This window comes from Mercenaria mercenaria, chromosome 15 (assembly GCF_021730395.1).
Source record: "Mercenaria mercenaria strain notata chromosome 15, MADL_Memer_1, whole genome shotgun sequence".
Classification (NCBI taxonomy): Eukaryota; Metazoa; Mollusca; class Bivalvia; order Venerida; family Veneridae; genus Mercenaria; species Mercenaria mercenaria.
Genome location: NC_069375.1, coordinates 50,489,149 through 50,507,670, shown reverse-complemented (window position 1 = coordinate 50,507,670; position 18,522 = coordinate 50,489,149). Strand labels below are relative to the sequence as shown.

The window sequence follows — 18,522 nt, the reverse complement described above, 5'->3', positions numbered from 1 at the left end:
TCGTGTACAAAAACTGGTTGGCTCTATTAGTATAAAATAAACTGCACCTTGTTTGAAATATGGTCAACTTTACACATGCAAAATTTCAAGACGATACTCAAAAGTGCTCAAAGTGTCGCGTTCTACCTTAAAGCAAAGAGCTATAAAAATAAATACTTCTTTGCTTAAAGTACCTGAATATTTCATTTTGGTTTTTAGTTTTGGTTCAGTGCTGCTTTTCAGCAGTGAATAATTTATTGATAAGCACATAAATATCTCAATACAATGCATGTTTTTCTCAAACTCAGAAACAAAATGCTTTATTTCTAACGTAAATAACTGCATAGATACACTTCACAATCACACAAAACAAGATTAATATTCCATTATAAAAACATCTTCCATGAAAGGCAGCCCCAAATTGTAACCCTATTATCAGTGTATGGATGTTAGCAGGGATTTATACATAATTAATATATACAGAATATATACATAAAAATACATAATCAATGTAAAATGTAATAATTATTGACAACAATATTGAAACCATCAAATAAAAGAACATCATAATTAAGAAACTGATGTTAGTATAATTAAACTGATAGATGCATTAATTCAAAATGAAAATGGAACATTGAATGTGTAATGAATGTTTCAGATGATGTCTTGGTTGACAAAAGTAAAGAAAGAATGTTAGAATTAATACTTTAAAGTTTTAACAAATCAATGATATCATAATATCCATAACAATGATTCAAATTTCTTCCTACATATATGTAAATACAGCAAAATACAGTGGTAACATATTTTAAAGCGCAGTCATGGAAAAAATCTAATTGCTTGAGAAGTATGGAACTATACTATTTTGTAAGAGTATTTAATAACTTGATAACTAAATATTCCTCCACTATTTTCTGAGAAAATAATGATACAATAAAACAAGATTACTGGAATGGTAACGTAACATGTGTAAAGTATGTAACAAACAGATTCCTCCTTCAAATAAGTATTTACACTATATTTTCATATGATATAGCTCAAATAACACAAAGATATTGATTACAGTTTATTTTATCATGTTGTTCAGTTTTAATTATATCTTGCTTCCAGTGATGTCTGTTTTAGCATAGATTAATTTATGCAAATTAGCTAAAATACCTAATGTAGAAAACATTATTTACCTTCAGAGTAATAAAATACTATTCTAGAAAACACTGAGAGACATTAAGACCAGATCAAAACTGTCTGATCTATATTTTCTAAATAATTGATGTAATAAAGCAAGGTTATTGAAATGGTAACATAACATGTATTAAGTATGTTACTTACTGATTCCTCCTTCAAAAGGGTGTTTAAACTACATTTCCAAACAATATAGACCACACAATTTTTATTTTATTGATAACAATTAATTATATCATTTTATGAGATTTTTCTGGTATGTTGTTTCCTGAGATGTTGGTTGTGGTAGTGGTTTATTTTTTTGCAGATTAGCTAAACATACCTATTTTGGAGTAAAACAATTACCGTCAGTGTTACAAAATACTATTCAAGAAAACACAGATAGACTTTCAGAACAGATCAAAACTGTTTGGTACATTTAAATCGATTTAAAAATTAGAAAATATTATTTTCTAATAAAATTTTGTCATTTTGTAACATTCTCATTAATATTCATGAATATGCAAATTAGTTAATTAACATAAAAATACTGCAATGTTAAGGCCAATGCCTTAGCTCCATTTTGGTACCATTTTTATTGTTTTATCACCAAAACTGACCAAGATATGACTGATTACCATCTATATGGTTGTCCTTTCCAAAAATGAATGGTTGCCATGGAAACAGTGAAATCATATATAGTTCAAAAGAGTTTTTTCATGGGAACATTTTCTATTTTGAAAGAGTTGGTCCTGCCAAATAATTTGGTACCTATGAAAAAAAGTCTAGTGGGGGATGCATGATAGACCTTACTGGCCCCCCACCTATATTCAGTATGTAACATTGCCTAGTGGCTCTCTTACCAGATTGTTTAAATTATGCCCCTGTGGTGAAAAGAGGCCCGCCCCGAGGGTCATATAGTTTTTATATGAGTTATATAGGAAAAAACACTTAAAAAGTTATCTGATCATATTTTCTACACTGTTAAATTATAATTACCGTATTACCCCAAGTAATTAGGGGTCATTTGACTGTAACCTTGACTTACTGACCTACTTTCTTGTTTTTTAAGATACAGCCTTGAAATTTGGACGACATGTACAGTTTTGCACACTGATCTTAAAACTGATCTTCAGTGACCTTGAATGTGACCTATTGACCTACTTTCTTATTTTTTTAAGATACAGCTTTGAAATTTTGATGTCATGTATAGTTTTGCATGCCGATCTTTAAACAGACTTTCAGTGACCATCAATGTGACCTACTGACCTACTTTCTTGTTTTCTAAGCTACAGCAAAAGGATTCGGACCACCTGTAATTTTTTTTCTTTACAGATTTCAAAAGTAATCTTGCATAATCTTTACCTTGACCCACTCTCCTAATTTTCTTGTTTTTAAAGCTTTAGCTAAGAAATTTGTTCAAGCAAGCAACTCTACTCAGGTGAGCGAAATAGGGCCATCATGGCCCTCTTGTTTATCAAATGTCATATATTTGAATGTTCTTAAAAGACGTAATATATTCTGTTTAAGAATGTACATATTTTATGTTTTCTTGTTCAAAAATGTAAAAGAATAAAAGATACAGCTGAATGAAAATGTTGGCAGTATGATTTTGGTTTTTGTGATTGCAACCTGTACAAAATGTAACTTATTTAAAGTGTGTGTATCGCCACACATATTAGTCAATAGTTTGGGAAAAGCATTTGAGGGCATTTCTTGGGAACAAAATCCTTATTTAGTTACAAACAAAATCCTGTCCTTTCAGGTATGACCACCTTTCCAGTCTAATTGCAACCCTCCTGGATGGCGAGACTAACCTTGGTTTGAGCCAGCTTGAGGAAATCAGTGAGACAATAAAGAGGGAACGTATTGAGGTCCCTTCTGCCCCTCTGAGAGATGACCCGGGAAAGTCACACACAGAGAACCTTGCAAAAGCCCAGTGGAATTTGTTCAAGGTAGTTTAACAATGAAAATGTATTTGTTAAGAGTTAGGTCCATGTTTTGGAGAAGGAAGTTCGAACATCACCAAATCATAGAAAGAAAGAATTGTTTTACATGAAAATAAAACAGCATATAAAACATTTATATTATTCTACAAAACAATTGTCAATTTACTCATATATATATTGAATTTCGAAAAGGGACTGCATGAAGGGGCCACACTTCTGGACAGTTCAACGCCTTTAAAAACTCACCATTTTTAAAAAGCTGTTATGTCTTCGTTTTGATGCATTTGCAACAATGTACGAGTGCTTTAAAACTTTACATAACTAAGGTTGAACATCGTTTTTGACAATTGTTTACTTTTATTTCTTTACAAATGGCATTCTTTTTTAAAGGGGGACAACTCTTTTAGAATATTTTAAGTATCCAATTCTACAGGACGGAACGGTAAGATGTATTGGACAGATGGGTAGTTTATATAAAGATGTTGTTTGTTTACTAAAAATTTCTGTGGTTTTGTGGTATACTGCTAAACCTTACAAAGGACACTCTTGTCCAATTAACCGAAATTTGCAGATAATGCAAAATTACTTTTTATTTTGTTGAGAAAAAGTGCTATATAAATCATTATAATTTTATATGCATTTTAAATATTTTGAAGGAACCAGTTCCAAACATAATAAAAACAATGGCGTCCATGATTTCTAAAACTGCAAAAATGACGAATTTTGAATATCATTTTCTGCTTAGTATAATAACACTTTAGAGCCCCTACAAAGAGTGTAACTATATAGTTATAGATATGAAGACAATTTTAAGAAAATGTTACAGTTTATAAAATGCATCTATCATCTTCCTGTATAAAAAACAAGCAAATACACATTTATGAATGAAAGGGTAATTTTTCTGTATTTAAGAAAATGCCACAAGTTGGTCAGAATGACATTGATAACCATTTCGAAGAAAGCGATGGATTTATAGGTGTTCCAGATATTGTCCGCCACGCAGCGTTCTTTGAAATGGCGGGAATTGGTCTTCCCCGAGAAGAGATCATAAGAATGTCATTAGCATTGACAGAGTTAATGATGGATTATCCTTTCATAAAGGTATATTACAAAGATTACCCTTAAAGTTAAAGAGTAACTATCTGTATTTAAGATGTATTAAATTTTGTTGGATTTGGTCCTTTCCGTGGAAAAGTTTTGTTTTTATTTTTGTTTTTTTTTATTCGTAAACATTGGAAAAGCTGGTGACGGTTTACTCTTTCATCAGCACTGTAAATATTTTTGTCTTATTTCGCACACATGATCGAGAAGTTAAAGTGTTCCAATGGATATTGTTTTTAGGACGTGTTATAAATTGTGTCTACACACGACAGCTGTCGAATTGAAAGTAACTCAGGATCATTTTTACTTAGATACTTTAAATGAAGAGAACTGTCGAATTGAAAGTAACTCGGGATCATTTTTAGCTCATCTGATTTTTTGAAAAAAAATGATGAGTTATTGTCATCACTTGAGCGGTTGTCGGCGTCGGCGTCGGCGTCGGCGTCTGTGTCTGCGTCGGCGTTGCCTGGTTAAGTTTTATGTTTAGGTCAGCTTTTCTCCTAAACTATCAAAGCTATTGCTTTGAAACTTGGAATACTTGTTCACCATCATAAGCTGACCCTGTATAGCAAGAAACATAACTCCATCTTGATTTTTGCAAGATTTATGGCCCCTTTTGTACTTAGAAAATATCAGATTTCTTGGTTAAGTTTTATGTTTAGGTCAACTTTTTCTCTTAAACTATCAAAGCTATTGCTTTGAAACTTGCAACACTTGTTCACCATCATAAGCAGACCCTGTACATCAAGAAACATAATTCCATCTTGCTTTTTGCAAGAATTATTGCCCCTTTTGGACTTAGAAAATCAGATTTCTTGGTTAAGTTTTATGTTTAGGTCAGCTTTTCTCCTAAACTGTCAAAGCTATTGCTTTAAAACTTGCAACACTTGTTCACCATCATAAGTTGACCCTGTACAGCAAGAAACATAACTCCATCCTGCTTTTTGCAAGATTTATGGCCCCTTTTGGACTTAGAAAATATCAGATTTCTTGGTTAAGTTTTATGTTTAGGTCAACTTTTTCTCTTAAACTATCAAAGCTATTGCTTTGAAACTTGCAACACTTGTTCACCATCATAAGCTGACCCTGTACAGCAAGCAACATAACTCCATCCTGCTTTTTGCAATAATAATTGCCCCTTTTGGACTTAGAAAATCATTTTCTTGCTTGAGTATTATGTTTAAGTCCACTTTTCTCATAAACTATCAAAGCTATTGCTTTAAAACTTGCAACAGTTTTTCACCATCATATGTGGACACTGAACATCAAGAAACATAACTCTATCCTGCTTTTTGCAAGAATGATGCCCCTTTTTAGACTTAGAAAATCATGGGTAGGACAATATTTCTATTACTCAGATGAGCGTCAGCACCCGCAAGGCGGTGCTCTTGTTACTTAAATACTTTAAATGAAGAGAACTGTCGAATTGAAAGTAACTCTGGATCATTTTTACTTAGATACTTTAAATAAAGAGAACTGTCGAATTGAAAGTAACTCAGGATCATTTTTACTTAGATACTTCAATAATTAAACTTTAAATGAAAAGATAATACTATGAATGTTTTCAATTAAGTAAAAGTATGCTTCTCAATTAAGTTACATATGAATGTGTCGTAAGGTTATAAAGGAACAATAGTTCTCTTCATATATTTTTGGGTGTATATGATTGTATGTCTTATTACCTTTAACAATGGAGTTTAGACATAAGAATGGTAAAGTGTCATATTTGAATGTATTCTGCTGGCTTCTAGCCTACTTTTATTGTCATACTCGCATTTTAATTCGCATATATGTTAATGTATGTTTAGGTTTATGTCAGTATAAGTCATCTTTTATTCTCTTATACGGACTGTTTTTATATTATGTATAATTATATCTACATTTGTTTTCAGAATGATCGTATAATAATGCATTTGTTTATATGTGTTGATATGATTTGAAGTTTGTACTGTTTCTTTGTCTTGTTCGTATTCTTATTCTATATGCAATCTTAACATTGTGGAGGATATTAAATAAATAATAGCATACATGTAATTGCATTTCTGTAAAGTTTTAGCAAAAAAAAATTCATCTCTTGCTCTCAAAGTACAATGTATAAACTCCACAAATAAACTTGTATTTGAATATCAATATGTTTTCAATAATCCTTTTGTTTGTTCGTTTTTTATTTCAAACACTGATACGGTATAATAATATTTCACCTGTTTTACATTATAACATTATAGCTTTTGTTACAGAGCATACGTTTTTGGGGTAAAATTCTCGGCATCTCACGGAATTACTACATAGCAGAGACAGAATTTGGAGAAGAGGAGTACGAAGATGACACGAGTGTAACGAAGGAAGCCGAACATGACAATGATGAACTGCCAAGTGAACTTCGAGTGAGCGTTGCCGTCATACACTTTTAATCAAATATAAGAAAATACATGAATTTATATTAAAATCTGTGAATAGATCCTTCGGAATGCATCCAAGCAACATAACAGCAGACTCGGTTTGACCGAGTCTGTTCATGAGAGGTAATATAATGTGCAACACCCCTCATGCCCCCAAGTTTGCATGTGATCAATTTCTATCATAAAAACCCCGAAAATAACTCACAGTAGTTCGGCGTGCCTTTAGATAGCTTGTGGTGTTTTTGTTTAAGATGAAAAAAGCTTTTTTTCTGAACGACTCTTACATGGATGTTTTTTTGTTTCAGGAGGAAGAAAGCAGCCTATTCGATGGTAAGTACAACCAGACTATCCATGTACGAGTCTACACAACATAAGTTAATAAAACAGTTCATGGATACAAAATGTTAGTTAACAAGACAACACATGTACGTGTCTACATAATATAAGTTTACAATACAGCTCAAGTGTGCACAACGTAAGTTACTTAGACAGCCCATATACGGATCTACACAAAGTAAGGTAACAAGACAGCATGTGCACCAGTCTCCAAACTGAGCACAGCTCATATACGAGTCTGCACATCATATATAGGTCAACAGAACAGACCATGCTGAGTCTACATAGCGTAAGTTAACAAGACAGCTCATTACCTTTTCTATGTCTTACATAGTATATGGTGCAGAATGAACTGTATAGTAAGAAAACGCATAAAGTGTTTGTGGTCAGAGATAGGCAGATTTCGGTAGTTCGAAATTGGCTGCAACTGTATTTATTTAAAAGGAATACTATTTATTTATTAGCATAGTCTTAACATATGGTTTCAAAAGACCTAGCATGGCTAGTTATTATTTTCTATATTTTAGATATGATGTTACCAGATGATCTCAAGCCCATGTACAAGCCCCCACCAAAAATTCCCTGTGAGCCAGCTGGAAGCGGATTAAACAAGAAAGTCTATTTTGTAACATCAGAGCGTGAGAAACATTTTTTCATTTCTTTTGTAACAAACAATCTATGTAAATCAAAGCAGCAGCTTCACAATTGTACCATTCGGAAACAGCTGTTACTATGTATGATGAAAATGATAAAGTTGGCTAACTCATAGCATACAGATGCATCATAAACATGCACAAAACATGTACCTGATATTTTCATAACTTGAAGTTTTGCTTATGTAATTATTTATTTTTGATTTCATTACACTGTTTTGATTTAAGCGGGACTGCCGTGGGTTCGACTTCCGCATGTAACACCAGCCCAGATCCAGGTTGCCAGAAAAATCAGAAAGTTCTTCACAGGAAATCTTGACGCTCAGGTTGAAAAATCTCTTTGCTTCTTCGCAGATATCTAATTATTGCTTTGTTTTTGTTGTTGGTTTTTTTCCCAATATATTAGTGGAATTAAAAACAAAAGTGTAAGTAATATTCCATATAAACCGAAATAAAACACATTTAAGCATACTGTTTTATTTAATAGAATACCATTATCTTACTCTGTATGTAATTGCAGTGACACTTAGCATATTGAAAGGCTAAAAGCTGAAAGAATTCAATTTCAGGTTGTTTCATATCCGCCATTTCCAGGCATTGAAAGAAATTACCTGCGTGCGCAAATTGCTCGGATAAGTGCAAGCACACAAATATCACCTCTTGGTTATTTCCGGTTTGATGACGAGACCGAAGAAGAGGAAGCTGCAGAGGAGACAGGTAAACATTAAACAATATTATGCTGAATTTGAGAATTTTTGTACTTTTCAAGCCATGTTGTATTTAGCTTCTGAACTGAAATTTTTTTCATTTTGTTAACACGATAGAAGTGACATTTTACATTTGGATTTAAGCACACTTACATACAACCTGAGTCATGATAAGATCTCAGTTCCTTTCGAAAACCGGCTAGATTCCATCATGGGTTCTAGAGTTACTGCCCCTGAAAGGTGCAAAAGTTTCTAGTTTGGCCCTTTCAGTCATAATGAGGTTTCATTTATGCTTTGATTTGATACAAACTAACACAGAATGTTTATCTTGATGATCTCTAGGCCAAGTTCGAAACTGGGTTATGTGGGGTCAAAAACTAGGTCACAAGATCTAATCAAAGGAAAAGCTTGTTATCACCCTAGAGGCCACATTTATGGTCCTATCTTCATGAAACTTGGTAAGAATGTTTATCTTGATGATTTCTAGGCCCAGTTTGAAACTGGGTCGTGTGGGGTAAAACTAAGTCACCACTGAAATCAAAGGAAAAGCTTCTTAACACTCTTGAGGCCATATATATGACCCTATCTTTGTGAAACTTGGTCAGAATGTTTATCTTGACGATTCCTAGGCCACCTTTGAAACTGGGTCATGTGGGAGCAAAAACTAGGTCACCTGCTCAAATCAAAGGAAAAGCTTAACACTGTAGAGGCCATATTTATGACCCTATCTTCATGAAACTTGGTCAGAATGTTTATCTTAATGATTCCAAGGCCAAGTTTAACAGGTGAGCGATAAAGGATCATCATGCCCCTCTTGTTTGGAAATAGTATTTCATATCCTCCATGAAAACCTATTTCTTAAGTGTCAAAGCCATGCCTATCTATAATTTATTTGATTATGTCTGGTATGCAAAACAGTCGACCATAGGTAAAACAAAAGTGCGTGAAATGTTGCAATAATATCACCTTTTTGTAATAATTTTTATTGTTTAAAAGTATTTTTTGTCATTGTAGTAACATATTGTTGTTCATTTTACTGTATATATGTCAGACGATGTCATTGAAGAGATTATCAATTAAGGTTAAGGTCAAACCTGATACTGAAGATCATTTTTGTGTAAAAAAAAATCAAAATGTAGCATACTTACTTATTTCTTTGTCCAAAAATATCTTGTCGTATCTATGCACTGTTAGTAATACATTTTAATGTGTACATGTCAAGCAATGTCAGCAATCTATAGGTTTTATCCAAATCAGCAAACCTATTATCAAAGGTTAGATTTGTGTGAAAATTCGCAAAAACAGCATTTTTGCAATAATTTTCTTTACTGTTTTAGGGTATTTTTGTCAAAGCTAGTAACTGATCATAATTCATTTTAAAGTATATATCACTGATGAAATAATAATGAAAAATGAATCAAGGTCAAACCAGACATTATAGGTCAAAGGTCATTTTCTTGTAGAGATACAGTATATTTACGTTTTTCATCGTTAAAAATTATCTTATTAACGTGGCTTGCTACTTTCCTCACGAATTTCGGCACAATCTCAGATTGTGATGATTTTCAGTATATATGAACGGAAATGCATCCCCTTTCAAATGGTGCATTATTTAAATAAATATATTATATAGTTTTGACGTCGAAGTGCCCCCTAGCAGCAACAATAGATTTACATCTTTTTAGCGTTAAACGCTCATAATTTTGACAATTTTTTTTCCGATTTTGCCGGTAAAACATTTATTTTATTCTACAGACATTCTATTATATCATTGTATCTATTTTTGAATGAACTTTAATAAATTGAAATGATTATTAGGTGCAACCGGCCGCAAAACCTCTTTTGATGTTGGAAATTTTTGCCTCGTTCGTCAGATAGAATGGCAAAAAACGCAAGTTTTTAAACTTTGAATTTTTTTTATATTTCCGCATTTTGTGCAACCTTTATAGACAAAAATATAATGATAAAGGAAAAAAAAATTGGGGGTCAGTGCATAAGATTTTTCGCTATTACATTTCCCAACAAAACTTACTATCGTAATTTTACAACAATTTAACGTCAAAACTGAGACAGATGAGTCTAATTTACGTTCTTTGTTTAATCATTTATAAATATCATTTTATTATTAATGTAAACAAGTGGCTTTAGTAAAACAAAAATAATAAGAGTTTAATAGTTTTTATTCATAACTAATAATTTTGTAACTTTCAAACCATATTTTGTAACATTGAGGTTATATCCCATAGGGTGCCCCAAACCTTGTTCCATTCCATTCCGTTCCACAAAATACCAATAGCCCTAACTAGCTAAATGTATTTTATTACCATTTTTTTCACATAGATTGATTTTCCTGTAATACTGTATCCTAGTGTCTGCCCTGAACCTCTTCAATATACTTAACATCATTTTTTGCTGTTCTTTTAAGCAGACAATAACTTCCAAAATAAAACATGTAGGGCTTCACATCCCGATTTGCATTCTATGCTTCGAAAGAATCTTTTTTACAGATTTTATTAGCAATAAATTTTTCGCAAGATTTCGCATACTTCTTCTCATTTACAATCTTGTTTTGATTTCTTTAATGGAATATATTTTCATTATTTTTCTTCAAAATTTTCAGAAGTTTACAAAAGTGCTGTCTGTGCTGTGCGCATTGTACACAGGCCCTAAGATATCTTTTACAAGATTCACCCATTTGTATCCAGCCTTAATTTTTTTTGTGTCGGGATGCTCTTGTTGAAATAAAGTAAGTTTGTCCCCAAATCCTTCCACAGTTAGTTTTTACAAGAATTCATAGGTATTTTGAACTGAATTTTACGTCATGTGCAACTATAATTAATTTTCCGAATGGTTCTAAAAAAAAAGTTAAAATGTTAATTAAAGCTGATCGGGTATCCGTTGATAACACACATTCGTAGTTATGGAATATATTTTCCATGGATTTCAATATTGTTTTTTTTTTGTTATTGCTTGTAGAATCACACCATTTAGCGGGTAGATGTAAGTATCAAAAGTCTTCCCAGATCTGGTATCCATAGCAGCTATGTGAATGATATTTGCATCAACTTCTGAAAACAATATTATGAATTAAAATTTTATCTAATTTTTGTATAATTGTTCACACATGAAAAAAAAAGTAGTTATATGGTTCCTGACTAATTTTAGAAGAAAATATAATGACCTATGTTCACTTTCTAAAACCAAAGAACTTACAGTTGTCATTTTAAATAAATAAGAATGAATCGGGAACATAGAAAAACATTCTTACCTCTTGACTGCTCAAGCAATCAAAACATAAATTTTTGTTTACTATAAATGAATACGTCAGCTTTAAAAAGTAGGAAAATATAAATGTATAAATTCCTACATTTTATTGGTATTATAATATTTTAAATGCACATAAATCATAAAATCTGTATTATTGATAATTCAAATATAAAGTTTTTAATAATATCACAGATTCTTCTAAAAAAAGAAATAAATAAATAAAGGCTTATTACTTGATCATAATGCCATGATAAAGATGATAATTATATGCCCGAATTTATCAAACATAACTCCCAGATTTGAATTTAATAAAGGGAGGTAATAATAAAATATTATTTTTAATTATTTTTATTCTGTCGCTATACTTTTTAGGATAAATAAGGATATATATAAATATGAGACATTTAAATGGAAGAGTTCAATAGTTTAAAGATTATACAAAAACCCCATGTATCTGTATGAACTAGCAGTACAAGTGTTTGAGAAAACTGTGAGGTAGTAATTGAAATACTATGATACATATCTGGAGAAGCTTATTAACGCAGCAATAATGTTACATTTTGATAAGACTGTGTTGATTTGTGAATTTACATTATCTGTTGATACGAATCAAGTTGTCTCTATATTGAAAGGATTGTTGAATTTCTAAGAAGCTGACATTTTTTCTGGGCGCTTAAGATTGCTTCTGTCTGATTTCCAGTTTTGTACGAAATGCCTTCTAAGTTTTCATGGAGCACCTGCTGTATTTTTTCTCCCAGTCCAGTCTGCACTATTTGAAATCATGAGATGCCTGGCGAAAATTTTAAGCCTTAGCCGCTCAAATTTTTGATCAAGATTACTGAATCGGACAGCAGCTACTTTTCCTTACGTTAATTTGTGTTCCTCTTTCACCTATATTGTGAAAAAACATAAAACAAATGCAGAAAGAGAAGCAGCCATGCTCGCTTGCTTTGCCACAGCCGTAGTAGGGACGAAACCCAGCAGCGGGCCATCTCGGTGGCTTTTGCAACAGGAGCGACCTGAACAAGCGGCAGCTGGCGAGAGCACGAGTGGCGTCTCGAAGTAGCTACCTGGTTGATCCTGCCAGAAGTCATATGCTTGTCTCAAGATTAAGCCATGCATGTCTAAGTACACGCCTTTACACGGCAAAACTGCGAATGGCTCATTAAATCACCAAAAAAAATAAAAATGTGAACTTACCAAGGCTCGAACCTTGAAAAGTAAGTTTGTTAAGCTAACGCCATATCCTTTGGGCCATGCATTTTCATTCATATTCATCGATAACTTATACAGCTTTACTGTGTATTACATATAATTATGTTCCTACTCTTTTTTGGTGAATCAACTGTCCTGCATAAATTAGTCGCAGCTCAAAAAAACGTGGTTGACCTATACCTAGACTGACAAAGTCTGTTGAGATCAAGTTATCTGTAATAAAGTTTATTTCTTTCTTCATAATGACACTGATAATTTCTAAGGAAAGCCTTTTTCTCTAGACTCATCTCAACAGATTTATTATATGCGATTCTGAGGTTATATAACGTACCTTGCATATATACATATTTCCTTCATTCTTTTGCAAGGCTGATGCAGAAACATTCACAACCTGTGAAAATGCATTGATTTTGGAGCTTTTCTTGCTATTATTTGGCCTATATTTTCAACAGCATTTGTTGACTGTCAATGACTAAACATAAAGAACGTAAATTAGACTCATCTGCCTCAGTTTTGACGTTAAATTGTTTTGTGGAACGGAATGGAATGGAACAAGGTTTGGGGCACCCTATGGGATATAACCTCAATGTTACAAAATATGGTTTGAAAGTTACAAAATTATTAGTTATGAATAAAAACTATTCAACTCTTATTATTTTTGTTTTACTAAAGCCACTTGTTTACATTAATAATAAAATGATATTTATAAATGATTAAACAAAGAACGTAAATTAGACTCATCTGTCTCAGTTTTGACGTTAAATTGTTGTAAAATTACGATGGTAAGTTTTGTTGGGAAATGTAATAGCGAAAAATCTTATGCACTGACCCCCAATTTTTTGGGGGGTTTATCATTTTGATTATGCACGTTGCACAAAATGAGGAAATATGAAAAAAATTCACTGTTTAAAATCTTGCGTTTTTAGCTCACATGTCACAAAGTGACAAGGTGAGCTTTTGTGATCGCGCAGCGTCCGTCCGTCGGTCCGTCCGTGCCCGCGAAATGATGGTTAAGTGACTGCATAACGGTACTTTCTCTTTGATGTCATTCATTCCGTTCTGTTTATGTGACCTTTTTCTTTTTATGTGACTGTTAGAACAATAGAGAGAACAATGGGGGTGTCACATAAATACCGTTCCGTTAGAACTTCCGTGTGTGCGTCCGTCCGTCCGTAAACTTTTGCTTGTGACCACTCTAGAGGTCACATTTTTCATGGGATCTTTATTAAAGTTGGTCAGAATGTTCATCTTGATGATATCTAGGTCAAGTTTGAAACTGGGTCATGTGCGGTCCAAAACTAGGTCAGTAGGTCTAAAAATAGAAAAACCTTGTGACCTCTCTAGAGGCCATACTTTTCAATGGATCTTCATAAAAATTAATCAGAATGTTTACCTTGATGATATCTAGGTCAAGTTTGAAACTGGGTCACGTGCAATCAGTAACTAGGTCAGTAGGTCATATAATATAAAAACCTTGTGACCTCTCTAGAGGCCATATTTTTCATGAGATCTGTATGAAAGTTGGTCTGAATGTTCATCTTGATGATATCTAGATCAGGTTTGAAACTGGGTCAACTATGTTCAAAAACTAGGTCAGTATGTCTAAAAATAGAAAAACCTTGTGACCTCTCTAGTGGCCATATTTTTCATGAGATCTTCATGAAAATTGGTGAGAATGTTCATCTTGATGATATCTAGGTTAGGTTCAAAACTGGGTCACGTGCCTTCAAAATCTAGGTCAAATAATAGAAAAACCTTCTGACCTCTCTAGAGGCCATATTTTTCAATGGATCTTCATGAAAATTGGTCAGAATTTTTATCTTGATGATATCTAGGTCAAGTTCAAAACTGGGTAACATGAGTTCAAAAACTAGGTCATTATGTCAAATAATAGAAAAAAGATGTCATACTCAGTTCAAAACTGGGTCATGTGGGGACAGGTGAGCAATTCAGGACCATCATGGTCCTCTTGTTTGCTATTCTATCTGATGAACAAGGCAAAATTTTCCGACATCAGAATAGGTTTTGTGGCCGGTTGCACAGAATAATCATTTCTATTTATTAAAGTTCATTCAAAAATAGATACAATGATAAAACAGAATGTCTGTATAATAAAATGAACGTTTTACCGGCTAAATCGGATAAAAACTGTCAAAATTATGAGTGTTTAACGGTTCAAAAATAATCATAAAAAATTTGTCAAAGTCAGACCTTATTTTAAAAGTAAACTGTGATGTTCTAGATAAATGCATGCGATGTCGTTACATAAACATGTGTTCAACCGGCAAAATAACAAGAGCTGTCCGTAAGACAGCGCACTCCACTATTAGGGGATTTGACAGTAAAATGAATATATGTCTGAATAAGAGACCTCTATTTTAAAAGGAAGATACACCAAGGGGCATAATTCCATCAAATACACAAATTTGAGTTATTAGGATTGTTACAACACATGCAGATGATGATGATGATGATAAAGATATATTTTAAGTTTCAAGTCATTATCTTATATAGTACCAAACTTATGTCCAGAAAACGAAGTTTGTAAAAAATCTAAATATAAAAGGGGCATAATTCAGTCAAAAATACAAATATTGCATTTAAGTAGTATCGACAATATATTATTAGCAAAGACACAAAGTTAAAGAGCTATTTTTTCATAACTTTACGTGAAAATGACCTTTGATCCTAAATATCACATTCGACCTTGAAGATCTCTTTATCATTTTGTGGGACATGTTTACATTAAAACAAACCATGAGCAGTTACTAATAATGATGAAAAACATCTTGAAACAATAAATTTATATTGTAAAAATGAAGCTATTTATGTCACACAAATTTGACCTTTGATATTAGCTTTACCCTTGACAGTTTTGGGGTTACATCTGCACTGCTGACTTTGACTGACATACAAACATTAAAACGAATTTACTTGAGTGACTAATATTTTATAATTTTAAGACATACTAAACAGATTAGAAGTAAACATAATATTTTTCACATTTTTGCATGAAAATGAACTTTGACCTTCAATTATCAGGGTTGACCTTGACTTTTTGTGATAAGATTTGCATTTCTGACTTTGGCTGATATATACACATTACATCAATAAAGACGAATGTCTTATGATAACAAACTATTTCTGAAGAATAAAAATAAATTTCTAATATGCCAATGTTTGTGATTTTTACATAAATTTGACCTTTGACCTAGAATATCAAGTTTGACCTTCATTCCTGTTTGACAAATTTCTTATTGCTGACAATACATGACATATATATACATTTACTGACAATCAAATAGTTACTGTAATCAAAGAGTGAAAAAAACTGGTAGATGTAAACTTTACCCTAACTCTTACAAGAGAGTTTTACCTCACCTATCACAAACATAAGTGAATAAATTATAGATAAGCACTTTGACACTTAAGAAATGGGTTTTCATGGAGGATATGAAATATTGTTTCCAAAAAAGTATAAACTTCTTTTGGCCTCAATTGTTATAGATCCATATGTGTTATATAGCTCCAAGGTAAGCCCTTCATGTATCAACGTGTTTGCAAAAACTGTACAGTACTGCTTACTAATGTATTAAACATCTGAACTAGATTCGATAAATAGTAAATTCTTAATAAATATTAATTATGATAGTAATAATTTAGTGAGCAAATATATCTGATATCAGTAACATTTAAACTTTTCAATGCATAATGGCCCCAGTCTATATGTTTATTGACCCCAGTCTATATGTTTATTGGCTCCAGTCTATATGTTTATTGGCCCCAGTCTATATGTTTATTGGCCCCAGTCTATATGTTTATTGGCCCCAGTCTATATGTTTAATGGCCCCAGTCTGTATGTTTATTGGCCCCAGTCTATATGTTTATTGGCCCAAACTGATTGAACTGAGAACACTTGAAATTGGAACACAATATGATGGCAGGCTTCAAAATATAAAATCTACTTCTCAATGGATTAAATCTCGTACTCAGCTGCATTTTGTACTTAAAGGTTTTTGGGGAAGTTTATACGTTGTCATGCCTGAAGAGCTGTATTTTTGTGCCAGATTGATAATACATATATGATTATTATATTGTTAAAACCTACAGCTCTATAAGTATTTCAGATAAATAAGTACAATACATTCTTCAAGCTATAATCACTATGGTTTCAATTCACCAAAATGGCCACAGATTTTCTAAGTCTGAAAAACTGAAAAAATTTGACATTCTATTACTTAATGTAGAAATAACCCTTAATTAAACTTGGACAAAGTCGCAGTTCTATTTTCTATCCTTATATATTCTATATGAGGAATAGTGAGGAAACTGAAAGTTAAAAGGAATTTCAGCAATATCCTCTTTAAATATTTTCATATTTTTTTTTACATGAAATTGAAAGATAAAGCAATGTAATATTGGGAATAGTGGTTATAAAATTATGACAAATGAATAATTGTTGGTGTTTTAAACGTTTAAAAACAATTTCCCTATATGATCCAATGCTTGTTTTGCAAGCGAGTCACAGTATGAAAGTTGTTAACAAGGGAGATAATTTTATCAATAAACGGGAGCAATGTATACACAAGTCTGGTATGAGTTGTACAGTAAATAGTTCATGTTGCATACAGTATAAAGGGTTCACCTATTACAGTGATATCAATAAAACTTGAAAACTTTATAAATATTGTTTAGTTGACAGGCTTTCTATATCCGTACATTAATACTGTTTAGTGGCCAGGCTTCCTATATCCATACATTAATACTGTTTAGTGGCCGGGCTTCCTATATCCATAAATTAATACTGTTTAGTTGCCGGGCTTTCTATATCCATACATTAATACTGTTTAGTTGCTGGGCTTCAATCTATCCATACATTAATACTGTTTAATTGCCAGGCTTCCTATATCCATACATTAATACTGTTTAGTGGCCGCGCTTTCTATATCCGGGCTTCCTATATCCATACATTAATACTGTTTAGCGGCCAGGCTTCCTATATCCATACATTAATACTGTTTAGTGGCCGGGCTTCCTATATCCATAAATTAATACTGTTTAGTTGCCGGGCTTTCTGTATCCATACATTAATACTGTTTATTTGCTAGGCTTCAATCTATCCATACATTAATACTGTTTAATTGCCAGGCTTCCTATATCCATACATTAATACTGTTTAGTGGCCGCGCTTTCTATATCCGGGCTTCCTATATCCATACATTAATACTGTTTAGTGGCCAGACTTTCTATATCAATACATTAATACTGTTTAGTGGCCAGGCTTTCTATATCCATACATTAATACTGTTTATATCCATACATTAAAACTGTTTAGTGGCCAGGCTTTCTATATCCATACATTAATACTGTTTAGTTGCCAGCTTTCTATATCCATACATTAATACTGTTTAGTTGCCAGCTTTCTATATCCATACATTAATACTGTTTAGTGGCCGGGCTTTCTATATCCATACATTAATACTGTTTAGTTGGCAGCTTTCTATATCCATACATTGATACTGTTTAGCTGCCAGGCTTTCTATATCCATTCATTAATACTGTTCAGTTGCCAGGCTTTCTATATCCATACATTAATACTGTTTAGTAGCCGGCCTCCTATATCCATAAATTAATACTGTTTAGTTGCTGGGCTTTCTATATCCATACATTAATACTGTTTAGTTGCCGGCTTTCTTTATGCATACATTAATACTGTCTAGTTGCCAGGCTTTCTGTATACATACATTAATACTGT

General features: G+C 32.5%; 1 protein-coding gene across 1 annotated transcript in view; it reads left to right on the top strand.

The window, feature by feature from the left end:
• The window catches only part of LOC123554300 (radial spoke head protein 6 homolog A-like), a 70,890-nt gene that overhangs the window by 14,845 nt on the left and 37,523 nt on the right, over positions 1–18,522 (top strand). The window contains exons 2-8 of the mRNA XM_045344356.2: positions 2,906–3,095; positions 4,002–4,190; positions 6,428–6,574; positions 6,895–6,919; positions 7,453–7,563; positions 7,807–7,904; positions 8,148–8,295. Coding sequence (XP_045200291.2) covers positions 2,906–3,095; positions 4,002–4,190; positions 6,428–6,574; positions 6,895–6,919; positions 7,453–7,563; positions 7,807–7,904; positions 8,148–8,295 — 908 coding nt within the window. The remainder of the gene's footprint in view (positions 1–2,905; positions 3,096–4,001; positions 4,191–6,427; positions 6,575–6,894; positions 6,920–7,452; positions 7,564–7,806; positions 7,905–8,147; positions 8,296–18,522) is intronic.